Genomic DNA, 16,643 nt, shown 5'->3' with positions numbered 1-16,643 from the left:
CTTAGGGGGCCACTCCTGTTGAGGCTCAGGGGACACTATGGGGTGCCAGGGATTGAACCTGGGTTGGCCACAAGCAAGTGAATTATTGCTCTGGCCCCCTATTATTTATTATTATATTCACTGCCACTGTCATCCCATTGCTCATTGATTTGCTCGAGTGGGCACCAGAAACATCTCCATTGTGAGACTTGTTGTTACTGTTTTTGGCATATCGAATACGCCATGGGTAGCTTGCGAGGCTCTGCCATGAGGGCAAGATACTCTCAGTACCTTGCTGGGCTCTCTGAGAGGGGTGGAAGAATCGAACCAGGGTCGGCCGCATGCAAGGCAAACGCCCTACCCGCTGTGCTATCACTCTAGCCCTTTATTATTATATTATGGTTAAAAATATACTAAAGAATAATTTGATGTGTGTGTATTTATATGTGTGTATAAATAAATTAATAAATATTTGGGGGAGAAAAGAAAAGTCAAATAAGCAAGCAATACCACGTAGCAGAGGCCCTGAGGCAGGCTAGCAGGGTGTGAGGAGGGGCTGGACTCCTTGGCCTGGGCTATGCCTGAGCACGACCAGTTACTTTGGAACAGTTGGGGGCCACAACTGAAAATATCAACTATAAAATTAACATTATTTATGCCGACGATTCAATCAATAATATGGCTCTCTGTTGTTTCAAAAGCAAGAATCGCCTAGGTGGCCACTTCTTTCTATCCCTCTTTTATTTACCCTATTAGAGAGCCAGGCTGCTCTTTGAGGACCATCATAATTTGTCCACATATGCAAGCAGCAGAAATTGCCCTATGGATGTGCCAGCACTTTTATGTCCTACCAACTTATCTGCCCCTGGACGATCGAGCCCTTCTTTACTGTTCACTGTCATTATAGAAAAGTTGCTCTGTAAAACTGATCATTTGTCTTTTATCCCAAAAGTCATTTCTGAAGCATTTCTGAGTCTTCTTCATTGGTGGCTTTTAGTGCAAAGAGAGGTGGTGAATACCAAAAAAGGTGACAGAAATGGATTTCTGCCTCATTCCCTTAAAATATGAAAATCTGCACTAATACTAGATGGCTTCATCTTAGAAAGTTAAGACAAGACAGACTCAGAAATGACTTTTTTGTAACATTCTTCACAGTTACTACACTCTTAGTGCCTGGGAAAGACGGTATGTTACCCTTGGTTTTGGGACACTGTCTAATGCTAGTTAAACAAATCCTCAGACTTCCTGGTTCAGTTCTGCTAAAGGTATACAGGTATATTCTCATTCCATATCTGTTTCTAAGGTATACTTTATAAATTGCTTTGAAATTGTTGTTGCTTATATACTTAGAGTTCCCTTACCCCCCATCCCTGAACACAGTTTTGCAGCCAGTATCTGTCAATAAAAGTACAGGAAAATTAAGGAACTTTTCATCAAGTATAGAAGGAGAGATTTCCAAGGCAATCAAGTTGATGATTAAGAGAAGATGTGATGTATTACATTAAATTTTGGAATGCCAAAAATTGGGCATATGATTCAGTTAAGAAACAAATGACTAATCTAGGGTCAGTACTTTAGCCTAAAAAAACTGTATAAGTTATTAACAAATGCAAATCTTATTTTAAATTAACTGATGACATGGCAAAACATAAATTCTAGAACTGTGGAGATCCCTGAGGCTAATCCAAGTGAGAAGTAAGTTAAAAATAATGTCATTTCACTTAATTGTAGCTATGCTTAGAGGACTGAATTACACCTATTTTTTTTAATCACACTGTTATAAAATTATGTTGTTTTTCTTATATAGTGCTTGAGAACTATGGTGCTTTTCTTCTTTGAAAATATCTTGTTTTGGTGCTGACAGAGAGTGGGTAAGGTTTCATTTCGAATACAGCCAGCTGCATCTGGGGAGCATCCAACATGGTCCCCAAGCCCACGAGGAGTGATTCCTGAGTACAGAGCCAGGAATTCCCTGAGCACTGCTGGGAGTATCCCGAAAACCAAACTATAACAACAATAAAGCCCCTCTCTTTTGGAGGCCCGGGAAGATGGCAAGTTACAGGTCATATAACTGGCATGTGGAAGGCCACAGGCCAATCCCCCGTACTGCATGGTCCTCCCAGTGGTTAGAAGTATCACTGTATCACTGTCATCCTGTTGTTCATCAATTTGCTCAAGTGGGCACCAGTAACGTCTCCAGTAATCCCTGTTGTGTGCTACCATAGCCCAATGGCATACTGGGGGCTCTTTCAGGGTCAGGGGAATGAGGACCATCATTGTTACTGTTTTTGACATATCAAGTATGCCAAGGGTAGCTTTCCAGGCTCTGCTGTGCCGGTGGGATACTCTCGGTAGCTTGCTGGGCTCTCTAATAGAGACGGCGGCTTTTGGGGTGCCTCTAATCGACTTCACAGGTGTTCCCAGTCTACCCAGTGTAAGCTTTTGGTTGACTAGCATTGTTCAGACTGTACTAGACTGCCAAAACGAAGAAGGACTAAAATGACTGTCTGTACATTCAACTCATATACACTGACATCGGAAGCAACCATTGAGGACCTGATGGTGCAAGTGCAGAAGATCAAGTACAACATCATCGGTCTGACCGAAACATCTGGCCTATGGTTAAAGTAGGTCCATTAAAAAAAACACAAAACAGAAAACTTCCCCACATCATTTAATACTTAGAAAAATGAAGTAGAATAATAATTTTCTTGTTTTCTTAAAATAAGAAAACAAATGTTCAGAATGGACTCAAAGCCACATACATGACTAGTGTTGACAGAAGGGAACTGAGTCCCAGGTAGCCTGGCCTGAGAGTAAACTCTCTTTTTATTCAGCATTATGGCTCAGGGCTTTACCTTTGAGACTTTCTGCATGGGTGTGCCTGGGAAAAGAGGCTCTCTATCTTTAAGTTCATTATATTTCTTTTTCAAACAAACCAAAAGCAATAATGTCTGAATTTAGGTAACAACCAAGTCAGTGCACATTTCTATGTTACAGTGAAAATACCAAACCTACCCTTTTACGGAGTTTTTCGGCAGCATCAAGTTCAGCCTTGATAGTTTTATCAAATTTATTTAACAGTTTAGGCTTCTTTTTCTTAACTGAAAGAGAAAAGAAGGTTTATTTATTTACTAGATATATCCATTAACAATAGTGACTGACCATGGGAACAGTCACACTCCAGCCTAACCTCCCCACCAGTCCCCTAACCACGCCCCCAACCCCCCAACACCACCACTTAGAATGACTAAGTCAGGATGCCACAGGGAGACAACATGGTGTGATGGACTCAGAAATGCTCCTGGGAGACTCAGGAAGAAGCACCAGTTCTCGCCTCATCCAAATTTTGCTTTCTTTGGTCTTAGTTACTGGCAGTTAACCACGGTCCGAACATATTACTCTGAATAAGATATTTAGAGAGTGACCACTTTCACATAAACTTTATTGTAGTATATTTAATTATTTTCTTTCAGAAAAGAGAGTGACACAGTCTCTTCCCCCCATGCCTGGCTGTCTTCACCAGAGCCCCTCAGAGAGGAGGGGTTGCTTTTCCCTTTCCCCCACACCCTGAGCAGAGCCTCGACAGTTGACGACCTCCAGAACCCATCCACGGCCATGCTCAGAGCCACTCTCCACACGTTCAGATGAGCCTCATGCATGGAGGAGCCAGGGGAGGGACCCAGGTGTGCGGGACCGGGACTCAGATCTTCAAGGCTACTCGGGTCGGGACTGGGACTCTTCCACCCAGATCCTTCATTTTCCAGTAACTAGGCAGTCACACCCAGAAATTGCCCCTGGTGCCGTATAATCCCATCAATGGCCAACATCGAAAGGCTATAAAACCAAGCTCCTGGAAGCCCGTGGCCGCAATATGGCAGCACAACATCTAATAGCCTAGTTCTCCCTCTTGGAGAACCTGACAAGCTACTGAGAGTCTACTGCCCACTTGGGAGAGCCTGGCAAGCTCCCTGTGGCGTATCCATATCCCAAATACAGTAACAGATATATACACATACCTCTTGGAAAGCCCGGAAAGCTACCAAGAGTATCCCACCCACACATCAGAGCCTGGCAAGCGACCTGGGGCTTATTCGATATGCCAAAAACAGTAACAATAAGTCTTATTCCCCTGACCCTGAAAGAGTCTCCAATCATTGGGAAAGATGAGTAAGGAAGGGCTGCTAAAATATCAGGGCTGAGTGTAACAGAGACGTTACTGGTGCCCACTCGAGTAAATTGACAAACAACGGGATGACTGTGACTGATACTGTGATACTTTCATTTTAGTTATTAGTGTTAACATATTATGGTGACTAGGTTATACATTAATTTTCATTATGCCGTAGGAGTGATAGCACAGTGGGTAGGGTGTTTGCTTTGCACGCGGCCGACCTGGGTTCGATTTCTCTGTCCCTCTCGGAGAGCCCAGCAAGCTACTGAGAGTATCCCGCCCGCATGGCAGAGGCTGGCAAGCTCCCTGTGGCATATTTGATATGCCAAAAACAGTAACAAGTCTCACAATGTAGACGTTACTGGTGCCCACTCGAGCAAATCAATGAACAGCGGGATGACAGTGATACAGTGATGCCTATACATATAGATATTTATATATCGCACATATGGAATCCAATCCAATTCGTATATATGGTTTCATGTATCTGCAGGGTGGTTGGGAACATATAGGGACAATGTTAAACTTAAGTTTTTTATGTTTTAAGTTTTTATGTTTAAAAGACTGCTTCAACAGCTTCTTAATTTATCTAATTTGATTCTAAAGATAAAACGGGATAATTACCCTCAAGAGAGTCAAACAGAACAATTTCTCAGTCTAGCACATAAGACCTTTGCCCGGTGCCATGGTCCTGTACTCCAGCTATATTCCATACTTCGGGCAAATAGACTGTCCAATCCCCAAACAAACGGTGCCAAATAAAACAACACACTGCTTATTGTGTCACCCTTTAACAACTAGCTCAAAACCAGAGCTCCTTATACCACTCAAAGAAGTACTCAGTCTCGGCTTAGGTCTTCTCCCATTCGACTGTCACTCTAATTACCTGTACAAATATTCTCTTTGCAAACTGTAAGCATCTACAGAGTGGCATCAAGCTTTAGATTCACACTGAGTGTTACTCGTGCTCCCTCAGCATGAAGCCACGGGCCAGCAGGTAAGGGAAGAGGCCCCGCCGGTGCACGGCCGCGATGCTGCTGAGGCGGCTGGATGCTGAATGTGTCCTGGACGCCCAGGGCAAGTAGTTCCATCTGAGCACTGGGAAAGTGACAAAAGCAAAGTTCTGGAGGGTCAGTAGGATGTACCAGACAGAGGGGACAGATTGGTGGGACAGATGGAAGAGTGGGAGGAGCAGAGAGAAATCAGAACAATCAGAAGAGAACTTCTTGTATGTTTTGACGTTAGATCTGCAAAACCAACCACCTCTGCACTAACTACTCTCTGATAGAGGAAGTGGGTTCTTATTCCAATGGCTATCGCCTCCATACACAGAACTTCACTCCTTCTACATCTTCTCCCCCCACTGTTTTTTTGTTTTGTTTTGTTTTTGATTTTTGGGTCACAACTGGCATTGCACAGGGGTTCTTCCTGGCTCTGCACTCAGGAATTACTCCTGGCGGTGCTCAGGGGACCATATGGGATGCTGGGAATTGAACCCGGGTCAGCCGCATGCAAGGCAAACGCCCTACCCGCTGTACTATCTCTCCAGCCCCTCTCCCCCCACTCTGACTCTTTTTTGAGTTCCCACTGGGGCTAATGTCTTTGCTATCTTACAGCATGAAAGCCAGCCAGAATAGGCAAACCTCAGCCTCAGAGTTTGCCATCTCTCTCCCCCACCCCTCATGGCCAGTGTCATCTCATCCCAAAGAGCCTGGGCTTCCTCCTTCACCCGATGGCTCAAAGCAAGTATTCTGGAAGGAGTACTCGGAGGGTAAAAGGCATCCGAATCCCAGCTCTGTGACCTAAGTCAAGGTGGTTAGAAACTTTCTGGATTGACTTCTGTAGTTATAATAAGGAGTAGTGCTTGTGAGGATTAGGCTGATATTACTAGGGCAACTAAGTGGGAAGCACCAAGGAAGAATCCTACACCTGAGAGAGCATAATGCCCATGGCCCTCTCTGCTTTACCTAAAACAGTTGACATTTTTCTTTTTATCATTTTGGGACCACAACCAATGGTGCACTCCTGACTGTGCTCAAGGATCTCTCCTGGCAATGCTTAGTGGACCAAATGGGATGCCACTGACTGAACCCAGGTCAGGTGCATGCAAGGCAAGCGCTTTACCTGCTATACTCTCTGTCTCTCTCTCTGTCTCTCTCTCTCTCTCTCTCTCTGTCTCTCTCTCTTTCTCTCTCTGGTCTACCTTTTTCTTTCTTGAAGCTATCTTTTCCTTGACTTCTGTGTTGCTTATTTCCCCAGTTTTCCTCCATATGTTTTTCTCCATCTCCTTTCCATGTCCCTGTACTTCCAGCCCTCTGCTTATCTCTGAGATGTTCTGTACTCTTCAGGGTTGTCTTCGACCTTCTGAAAGGGCTTTTAATTTCCAAACTGAGCTATAAATTTACTACTTTTCTCTTGTGTATGAAAAGAAGGGCTGGAACAATAGCACAGTGGGTAGGGCATTTGCCTTACACGCGGCCGGCCTGGGTTCAATTCCTCCGCCCCTCTTGGAGAGCCCGGCAAGCAACTGAGAGTACACGGCAGAGCCTGGCAAGCTACCGGTGGCATATTTGATATGTCAAAAACAGTAACAAGTCTCACAATGGAGATATTACTGGTGCCCAGCGGAGCAAATTGATGAGCAATTTGATGACAGTGATACAGTGATACAATGATACAATTATAAAAAGAAATCTAAGAGCCTACTGACATAGAAGCTTCAAGCTTGGAAGATCAGAAATGGAATTTGCTATTTCTCATACCCTTTTCTTGCGTTTACTGTTTCAGAGCAAGACACCACATTGATCTAGGGATGCAAATCTGAAACCTGGCTAGCGAGGGTAAGTAAAACATGGCAAAGAAGAAATGCATGGTGTTTTTCATAGGCTGTATGTAATACTATATTGTAACATCCATTCTCTGCTGACCTCCATGCGTGATGCTATGTGTATGTAGAATAGATGGACACAGATAATTTTTTTTTTCTTCTCAGCTTCCCAGACACTGGGAATTTACCCTTACTGATATCCTTACTGGAACACTGAAGTTCCGGAAGCACATGGCATATCCTCTTCTCATGCGCAGGGGAGGAAGAGGATGCTAAGCTCTCACCCATCTGGTCTTCAGAAGTAGAAACCTTTCCTAAAAGCACCTTTGGTGTCCTGTCCCTCCTGCTCTCCCCCAGGTTGTGTATAATGTTCCCCACTACGAGGTAGGGGGGAAAGACAAGCTCGTAGAGCTCAGGCCCTTCCTTCTTTTCCTCCCAACACACCTGCTCAGCTGATTACAAATCCTACTGGGACAAAGTCCTCCATGAAAGCACTAGGCAGTCCCAAGCCTCCCGGAGTGGAGCGGTGTGTCTAATGTTGCGTTCAATAGTAGGAAAACAATCATTCCTGTTTATCATTCCACCCTTCAACTCAGCTCTCATTCAAACCTTGTTTATTCAAAAAAAAACCAACTCTGCTCCTTTACTTGTCTGCTCCACCTTACTCTAGTTTCCCACCCCCACCCCCAAGCCCTAAGGTCTTCTATGGCTGAAAAATAAAAGTGTCTAAGGCAGAGAACGGAAAACACAGTGCACATGTCATTATATAGTAGGTACATGAAAAGGATATGGAAAATGGACTGACACTTGACCGAGATGCAAGCGGACAGCAAGTGGGACTTCAGGTCTTGTCATCTGAGCACTGACTTCTATCTCTCAGCCCTTAACTCTTCTGTGTAGATGCATCTGTCAGCTGAGTGCCAGCAGGACCACACGAGCATACAGCCGAGAAGAGTGTTTCCTAGCTTTCCCCAAGCTATTACTCATGTGACACAATTTAAATGAACACAAGAGTAATTTGTGAGGGGCGAAAAACTATTTAGGAGATCTAAAGTAATCAACAATGACCTACTTCTTAAGGAGACAGACTACACATACCATATTGTCAAAATATTTCAATATCATCACAAAAAAATAAACTATTAAAACCTTCATGGCATCTGTCCTCAAGAAATTACTCTGTCCCATCTTTTTATGTTTCTTCTTATTTATTTCTAACTACTGTTCTCTTTGAAATCCAAATTTCATCTTAAAGTGAGTATTTAACATTTTTTTAAAAAATAGGATTGAACTCTGAGCCTCAGACATGAGGCTTATTTGAGCTACATCTCCACATTCTTGTTATTTCCAAATGTATAAAATGCCTAAGGCAATTTTCTAATTATAAAAACAAAACAAAACAAAGTTATTCCTTTTGCTTCAGGATCGGCACATGATCAACTGCCTAAACAACAAAGAGTTCTCGGTACAGTTAGTGAGTGAACAAGACAAACTCTTTCAGCAGCTTTAAGTCTCTGTTATTTCATATACAAAGATCTGACTTGGGCTGTTGGTCTGATGGCCTCTTTAAACTTAGAAATACTGTGATTCTTTTTTTTTATATACTGTGATTCTTATTTACAGTTGACTCAAACATATTAAAGATCTTTCAGAGTGGACCTGAAAATGTTCTAAAATCAATCTACAATTTTATTAAATTGGGATTTTCTTTTTAACAAAAGGGGGAAATTGCTTTCTATTTGCATGCTCAAATTCCATTTACTTAACTGCAAATTTGAATACTTAACACTTGATGCTTCTGAATTGACTCATTTCTTGCTTTCCACTAGTTTGACTGCATCTTTTAAAACATGTGTTTAATTTGAAATAAATCTCAAAAGAGATCAACAAGCTGCAGAGATGCCTCCAGACCCCACACCAGGTGGAGTCTCATGTCCCGGGCACCCCAGAGGTGGGTGGTAAATCCACCACCTGCCCAAACAGAGCCCCGGCAGTCGAAAACCTCCATAACCCAATCACTGCCATGCTCACAGCTGGACTCCACAGACGTGAGATAAGCCTCGTCCAGGAATGAATATGCTGAAGAACTCAGGTATGCAGGTCTTGTGACTGAAACCTCTAGGCTCTCCCAGAGTTGGGGATGGGCAACCTCTCCCCAACACTCCTGTTCTCCCGGGAGTCTGACAGTCATGCCCATGAACTGTGTCTGGCGCCACATAAGCTCATTAACTGGCCAAGATCAAGAGATCCATAAATAAACCTTGAACCAGATCAGTAAGCTGCAGATCTCTAGACGCCAAAGTCACCAGTGAGTTAAAAATTTAATTCCGTCTGTATCACTCCATTTAAAATTTTAGAATTCCTGAGCAACATCTCAAACTGTACACTACTGATTCACCAGGAACGGCACGCCACATTGGATGGGATATAAAGTAGAAGGCAACCCATCTCAGTTAAGAAAATATTAATACACAAAGCTTAACCTGTAACAACATGTTAGCAATCTCTTACACAAGGGCTTAAAGGCTACAGGGTGAAATACAACAATGTTCACACACTTTTTTCTAAGGAAATCTTTTTTTGATCATTTTAGCAAGGTATTCATAACAAAAAATATAAAATAAATTACTTAGGGCCGGCTATTGGGGCAGTCTTGGGTGGTGGTTGGGAAAACTGGAAATAATGGTGGTGGGAAGGTATAATGGCATGGGATTGGTGCTGGAATGTTGAAAGTAGTAAGTCATCATGAACAACTTTATAAAAAAAGTAAATTAAAATTTAATTTAAAATGTATTATAATTAAGGTAATGTGGTTACTATGGTGTTCACATTCATGATCTTGGTGTGTGCAGTAACCTCACCTCACAAGAGCTGGGATTTAGTTTAGGATTGGTATATTTTATACCAATCTTTGTAGTTTCAGTTACACGTATCACAGTATCTTATTCTTTCAAAAGTCTAGGAAAATAATAAAGAGACTGGCTATATTTCAAAATTTTTACTCCTGGTCATGACATGGGTGAGAGGATGCTAAAGAATAAAGGCATAATAAACTATTAATGATGGAGATCTCTATTATATAAAAATTACTACTGATTCCTTTTCATTTCCATGCAGTTCATAGAAGAAGAGTTTTCATATTCATATTATGATACATGGGTAAAGATAACCATCAATAACCATCAAAGAAAAGGGATCTTTGGATTATTCAAAACCAGAGACTATTTCCAGTGAAGACAGTGATGGAAATAGCAATGCTAGTCACAAGACGGCTAGAAAATCAACCATTTTCCTAACGAGTTTCCATTTCGTCTGTCCCCACTCTTACCTACCCTGAGAACCTTTCTGAAATTTGCCCACATTTCCCCACTGCTTCAAATATACCAGTAGATCCTCCGTACATATAAAACACAAACATAATTCTGTACAGTGCATGCTAGAATCCTGCTCCCGGGTGTTACAAAGGAGAAATGTAAGATGCCTGTGCATACTCATGGCAGCACTGTTCTGACCAGCTAACAACTAGAAAAACCAAGACATCCATCAGCTGGTACACGGACCCTTTATGGAACAGCCATATAATGAGATATCACTCAGCAGTAATACCAATACGAGCAACACCATGGATAAATCTCAAAGCCATCACAATTTCAAATGGAAGAGAACACATCCCTTTACTTTGGAGGGTGCTCTGTTGCTGTGGGCCTTCCTGTGGGTGTCTGGGCTGTGTCCTACCAAGTGGCACAAATAGCTGTGGGTATGTGATGCAGAGTCGTGGTGGTGGTGAGCCCCTACCCCCTACACCTCTACATCGGTGGACACTGAGCGATTCCTTTTATGAACTACTGTGCTGTAAACGCTGCTTTGTGAACCTGGTTTCTAATATAGGTAATTGTCTTTGAAAAACAAAAAAAAGGCCAAATTTGAACTATTTACTGAATTATCTGTTTTTGAACCCCCCACACTTTACAATATAGTTAATGAGAGGGTTTTGAGGTAGGCCATTCCAACAGCACACCATCTACCAGAGCATCCACTGCCTCCCGCCACTGTAAATCATTTCTTTTATACAGATTTTTGGAAAACGGAACATGTAAAAGAAAACAGCCAAAGAGTTTCAGAACTGAGGATGGGGTAAGTGTTCAACTACAAAGGGTGCAAGACAATTCTGGGGTTACAAAGATCTAGTTCTTATTTATGGTGAACAAACTGTACCCGATGCCTATGCATACATTAAAATTCAGACCTGCCCATTACAAAGAAATAATTTTCCTATATATATATATATATATATATACACACACGTATATATGTATATACACATACACTGGGTATGTGTATATATATATATATACATATATATATATATATACCCAGTGATGCTCAGGGATTATTGCTGGCTCTGCACTCATCACAGAGCAGTGCTCGGGGGACCATATGGGATGCAGGGCATCGAACCTGGATCAGTCATGTGCAAGGCAAATGTCCTATCTACTGTACTATTGTTCCGGCCCTGAATTCTTAATGACAACTCCTACTATAGGTAGGAGTGAAAATTATTTGACTAAAGTGTCATGAAAATTATTTGAGTATAAACACTGCCCTTTAAAAATAATGGGATAAGTCATATGCAAGTGCCTTAACTCCTGGGCTATCTCTCTGGCCAATGATATTCTTATTTCATTTATTTTTTTCCAGTATATTTAGATTTTGGAACACAAATGGCAGAATAGCATTTTAAGATCTTGAATTGTAAAGTGTAGCTGATTTGAAAAGATTGTAAAAACTTCACATTTTTCTTTACTGTCCTGAGTCACTGTTTAATGTTTTATCAAATTTACTTGCTAATAATAATAACAGCTGACATTTAAAGAGTTCTTACTTTATAGATGAGTGTGAATCACCCAGACTGTGCAAACTGTAACAGTAGGTGCCAACACTACAGTGTTCAGACTTGACAGTGTTTCTGACCATTTTCCATATCTGTCTGGCATGTGGCCAAATGTTAAGAAACTCAGTTGTTCCTAAACACTTCGGGAGTGATGACAGGGTAGAACTCATTATCAGCGTAAATACCCTACACATGTACACAATACAGGAAGTAACTAAACTCCTATCTCCAAGGATCAAGTAGCCAATTCATCAGTCATTTTGTCTTGGCTGAAAAGGAACATCCCAGGAGCCATGAGCCTGAGGGCCAAACTGTGAGTCTTCTTAGCTTAATTTGGCTTCCATGAAATGGGACATCTGACCTCTATCTACCGAGAATAAAGAAGAAAAAAGAAAACGTTCAGTAAATGTTAACCATGACTTCATCTGTAATACATTATCTTTACTTATTTTTCTGTGGGAAGGAGCTTGGGTCACCCTTGGCAGTGTTCAGGAATCACTCCTGGCACTGTTCTGTGGTCCATTGGTGGTGCAGAAGGTTGAACTGAGGTCGACTATATATATGGCAAGTGCCTTAGCCCCTTTACTATACCTCCAGACCCCACTTTCCACTTACAGGGCCACAATCAGCAGTGCTCAGAGATACTCCGGGCTGGGTGCTCTGGGGTGACTTCCTTCCTGGGCCTACGGTATGTACAGTCCACTTGGTCTGTCTTGACTTATTTATGTTCTTTACTACAACGGGAAATCTGTATGACATACCCCAGGAGGACTGTTTATTTTGACACCAGCTTTGTTCTGCAATTGAATCATTTTCTAGCAGAGAATATGGAGAACAGTAACTGTGTCACATGATGTTTGTGTTCAGTTTATAGTTCCTGAGTAAACACAGGAGCCTGGGGGTACAGTATAATTCTCTTGCTCACCAAAACCCACACTTGTTTTTAAGCAGGACCATGGAAATAATTAAGTATTTATTTTTGTAACAGGTATTCCAAAGGTGGAATCTTGTTTAAAAAAAATCAAATTAAAGGACAGAAAAGGCCAACATAAAATATTAAAGCAAATTACACTGTCTTTCTAATGTATAGCTTAAAGCTAAAATAGTTATCGTCATGCTCTGTTGCAGTATAATTCACGTTAATTAACAGTTATCGCAAGGGAGAAAACTCCAGTAAGTATTTGTATTAGAATTGGAAGTTAATTTTGCTGTTTATTTTTCAATGGCAGGTTTTTAGTATCAGAAAAAATACCTCTGAATTTTCTTGGAATTCAGGTAAACCTCTTAATTAAGGCATCTGTTAAAAAAAAGAAACAACAGCCGTAGTGATAGTACAGTGGGAGGGCTTTTGCCTTGCACAAAGCTAACATGGGTTCGATCACCAGCATCCCATGTGATTCCCTGAGCACCACCAGGAGTAATTCCTGAGTGCAGAGCCAGGAATAACTCATGAGCATTGCTGGGTGTGACCCAAAGGAGAAAGAAAGAAAAGAAAGAAAGAGAGAAAGAAAGAAAGAAAGAAAGAAAGAAAGAAAGAAAGAAAGAAAGAAAGAAAGAAAGAAAGAAAGAAAGAAAGAAAGAAAGAGAGAGAAAGAAAGAGAGAGAAAGAGAGAAAGAAAGAAAGAAAGAAAGAAAGAAAGAAAGAAAGAAAGAAAGAAAGAAAGAAAGAAAGAAAGAAAGAAAGAAAGAAAGAAAGAAAGAAAGAAAGAGAGAAAGAGAGAGAGAAAGAAAGAAAGAGAGAGAGGGAGGGAGGGAGGGAGGGAGGGAGGAAGGAAGGAAGGAAGGAAGGAAGGAAGGAAGGAAGGAAGGAAGGAAGGAAGGAAGGAATGGAGGGAGGAAGAGAGGAGGGAAGGAGGGAGGGAGGGAAGGAGGGAGGGAGGAAGGAAGGAAGGAAGGAAGGAATGGAGGGAGGAAGAGAGGGAGGGAAGGAGGGAGGGAGGAAGGAAGGAAGGAAGGAAACACAGAGCAAAAACATTCACTATTTCAGGACACAGTATGAGAATTTTTGATGAAATTCTGTCTGCTGGTACAACATATACTAGTGTACTTTGCAGATTCCAAAACTTATTTGGTCTACTGCTCTCTTTATAGAAAAACAAATTACTCCATGCCCCACTCTTCTCCCAGAAATTGACCTTCTTTAGGTGAAGAAACTCAAGTAACCCCCCCCCCAACTGCAAAAGAGGTTTCAGTGAACTTCCTGGCTCCATTCAGCACCCCCAGGAGGAGGAGGTACCACCCACTTTGGGAAAGAGCTCTTTAAGAACACTGTCTCATCTTTCTTCTAGTCATCGCCCTCTTTGAACTTCCTTCCTTCCTGTGGCCTCCTGTTCCCCCAGACAGCCCCCAAATATTGTACCAAGGCCCCCTCCCAACCCATTTATATGATTTTCACCTCTGAACCCTTAGGAGTATCCCGGGGCCACATAGTCCCCAGCTGAGAAAAGCACATCTCAAAAAACCAGGGCCAGGAGCCCTGAACTCATCCCTTTTTCATTTAAGCTGGGCATAGCACAAGGTATTGTTACTCGGCTTCACAGTGTGGCTGGAATAAATCACAGAGAGAATCCTGTCACTTGCTACTGAGAGCCCTAACCAGCAGTCATGGATGTACTTTTTGGCTGTTGAGAAAGAAAAAGTGTTTGATCCCCGTAACTCTTGTTCCTCACAGGTCTACTTTACTGAGAGAGTGGTAGATTTCATCAGTTGTGGGGAAGTTTGTTTTTTCCCGAGGTGCGGGTGGTGTTTGGGCCACAACAGTGATGCTCAGGAGCTATGAGGTCACTAGAGACCCTGACAGTGCTCAAGAGACCACATGCACCTCTGGGGATTCGAACCAGGGTTGGTCACGTGCAAGGTGAGTGCCTTAATGCCTCCACTCTCTCTCCTTGGAAACCCCTCCTGGAGAGTTCTATTAAGCCCCTTTGCTTTCTTGGACTTTTGTTCTCCTCAGGATTAAATGTCAACAACGTATGAGCAACAGCTCAATATTCAAAGCTTAAGCCAAACAGTTAACGTGCTTTTCAGCTGAGAGACACTAATAAAACACAGTAAACATTATATAAAGGGCAATTGTTTTCATCTGTCCCCTCTATTAAACTAATGCGGGATTCAGCAGGGAGCATTCAATGGTGCCAGCAAGTATTCTGGTTTATTAAATGTAGTCGGCTGCCTCCCTATAGTGTTATTTTAATAAATTATACATCACTCTGTTCTAGAGTAATAATCCTTTAACAGATGTGACTCCATATGTTAAATTAGAATTTTCAGAGACACTAAAAAAGTGATGTGTTTCCTATACATAACAGAAACCCCGTCAGTGCCAAGGCTGCCCATAGGCTAACCAATGGCTACTTTCACTCAAGAAGAGCCACCGTCCCCAAAGTGTAGATGTAACTTGAACAACCCTCCCTGGTCTTCTGGTTCTCTGGCCCAGAGCTTCCCAGCCCCAGCCCACTTCTGACTTTCCTTCCTGTGGACTCCTTGCTCTACTAGTTGACCCACAGACATATGCTGTATTTCTCCATCCCATTTATGTGATTTTCACCCATGGCCCCTTTGCAGTATCCTGGGGGCCCACAGGAGATGACATGGCCCCCAATTAAGAGATGCTGCTTTAGCCCTTAACACAAATGAGAAAGAGGAAGCTGAGGTCTGCTCCAGTCTGACACATATTCAGCAGCAGGAAGTAAAGACTGACAGACTTGCAGGGCTAGACTGACAGCACAACAGAATGGAGTACAAGCTTGGGATGCAGAAGGCTGAGTTTGAGTCTCACTCCGAGTCACCAGCATCACCAAGGGAAAACCTCTAGCACAGAGCCAGACAGCTCCCTCACCTCCTACCTACCTTAGCACAGAGCCAGGGACAGACCCCAAACAAAAGAAAACAAAAAAATGAAACAAAGTTGGCAAATGGAAGGAAAATAGGAAAACCATCAGAAATAAACAGAGCTCAAATTGATAGCACTGCAATATGGGAAAATCTATAAAGACAAAGTGCTCTGAGTTTCTGTATTTCCCAATACAATGGTTTATTTTCATAAAGATGATCATTCAAATCTCAAAAAACCCAGAAAAATTTTAATAATGGATTAATAGAACCAAGGAAAGATATAACTATATATATACACACATAAATATGTACACCTATGTGTGTGTATATATACATGTATATATGTATATATATATATGTACGCTACATTTTTTAAAGAAGAGATAACCATTCTAGAAAAGGATCAAATTTTGTTTAAATGATGCTTATAGGTATCTGAAGTAACATATACCGATTTAATATTAAATAATACTGGATTCTCAGAAATGCCAAATAAAATAATTCGCAAGGTTCACAGGGACATTTGAAACAAAATAAATATTCTCAAGCACCTTCTAAATATTCTCAATCACCTTCAAACTATGAATGAAAGAGAACAGGGAGACAAATACGTGCAGTTATCAGCAATTACTAAATACATGCAGTTATCAGCAATTATACTCTGCAACATTTCACTGTATCTATAGATTAGCATATATGGTTTGAATTAATAATTTAGGTATATCCTTATGCTATCTTATTTCTTACTTGATTGCTCAGCTATCAACAAGATCTGTATATTTGCTATGTGTTGGCACTGCTGTTGGCTGGTTTTTGTCCTATCTTTAAAGACAAAAGTTGTATCTGATGCATATTTTTTTATATATCATATGAAATTTCACCAACCTCCAAAGAAATATTAAGTATGATTTGATGATTGCAATGAGGCAAATCCCCAG

The 16,643-nt window shown here is 41.7% G+C and overlaps 1 protein-coding gene across 5 annotated transcripts in view; it reads right to left on the bottom strand.

Annotated features, from left to right (window-relative positions):
- ASPH (aspartate beta-hydroxylase) overlaps positions 1 to 16,643 on the bottom strand; it is a 211,538-nt gene that overhangs the window by 81,035 nt on the left and 113,860 nt on the right. For all 5 annotated transcript variants that reach the window (XM_055128781.1, XM_055128782.1, XM_055128784.1 and 2 more), the window contains one exon: positions 2,998 to 3,083. In XM_055128781.1, the coding sequence (XP_054984756.1) occupies positions 2,998 to 3,083 (86 nt within the window). The remainder of the gene's footprint in view (positions 1 to 2,997; positions 3,084 to 16,643) is intronic.

This window comes from Sorex araneus, chromosome 2 (assembly GCF_027595985.1).
Source record: "Sorex araneus isolate mSorAra2 chromosome 2, mSorAra2.pri, whole genome shotgun sequence".
Classification (NCBI taxonomy): Eukaryota; Metazoa; Chordata; class Mammalia; order Eulipotyphla; family Soricidae; genus Sorex; species Sorex araneus.
The sequence above is the reverse complement of the archived record's forward strand: the minus strand, read 5'-3'. Positions and strand labels throughout refer to the sequence as shown.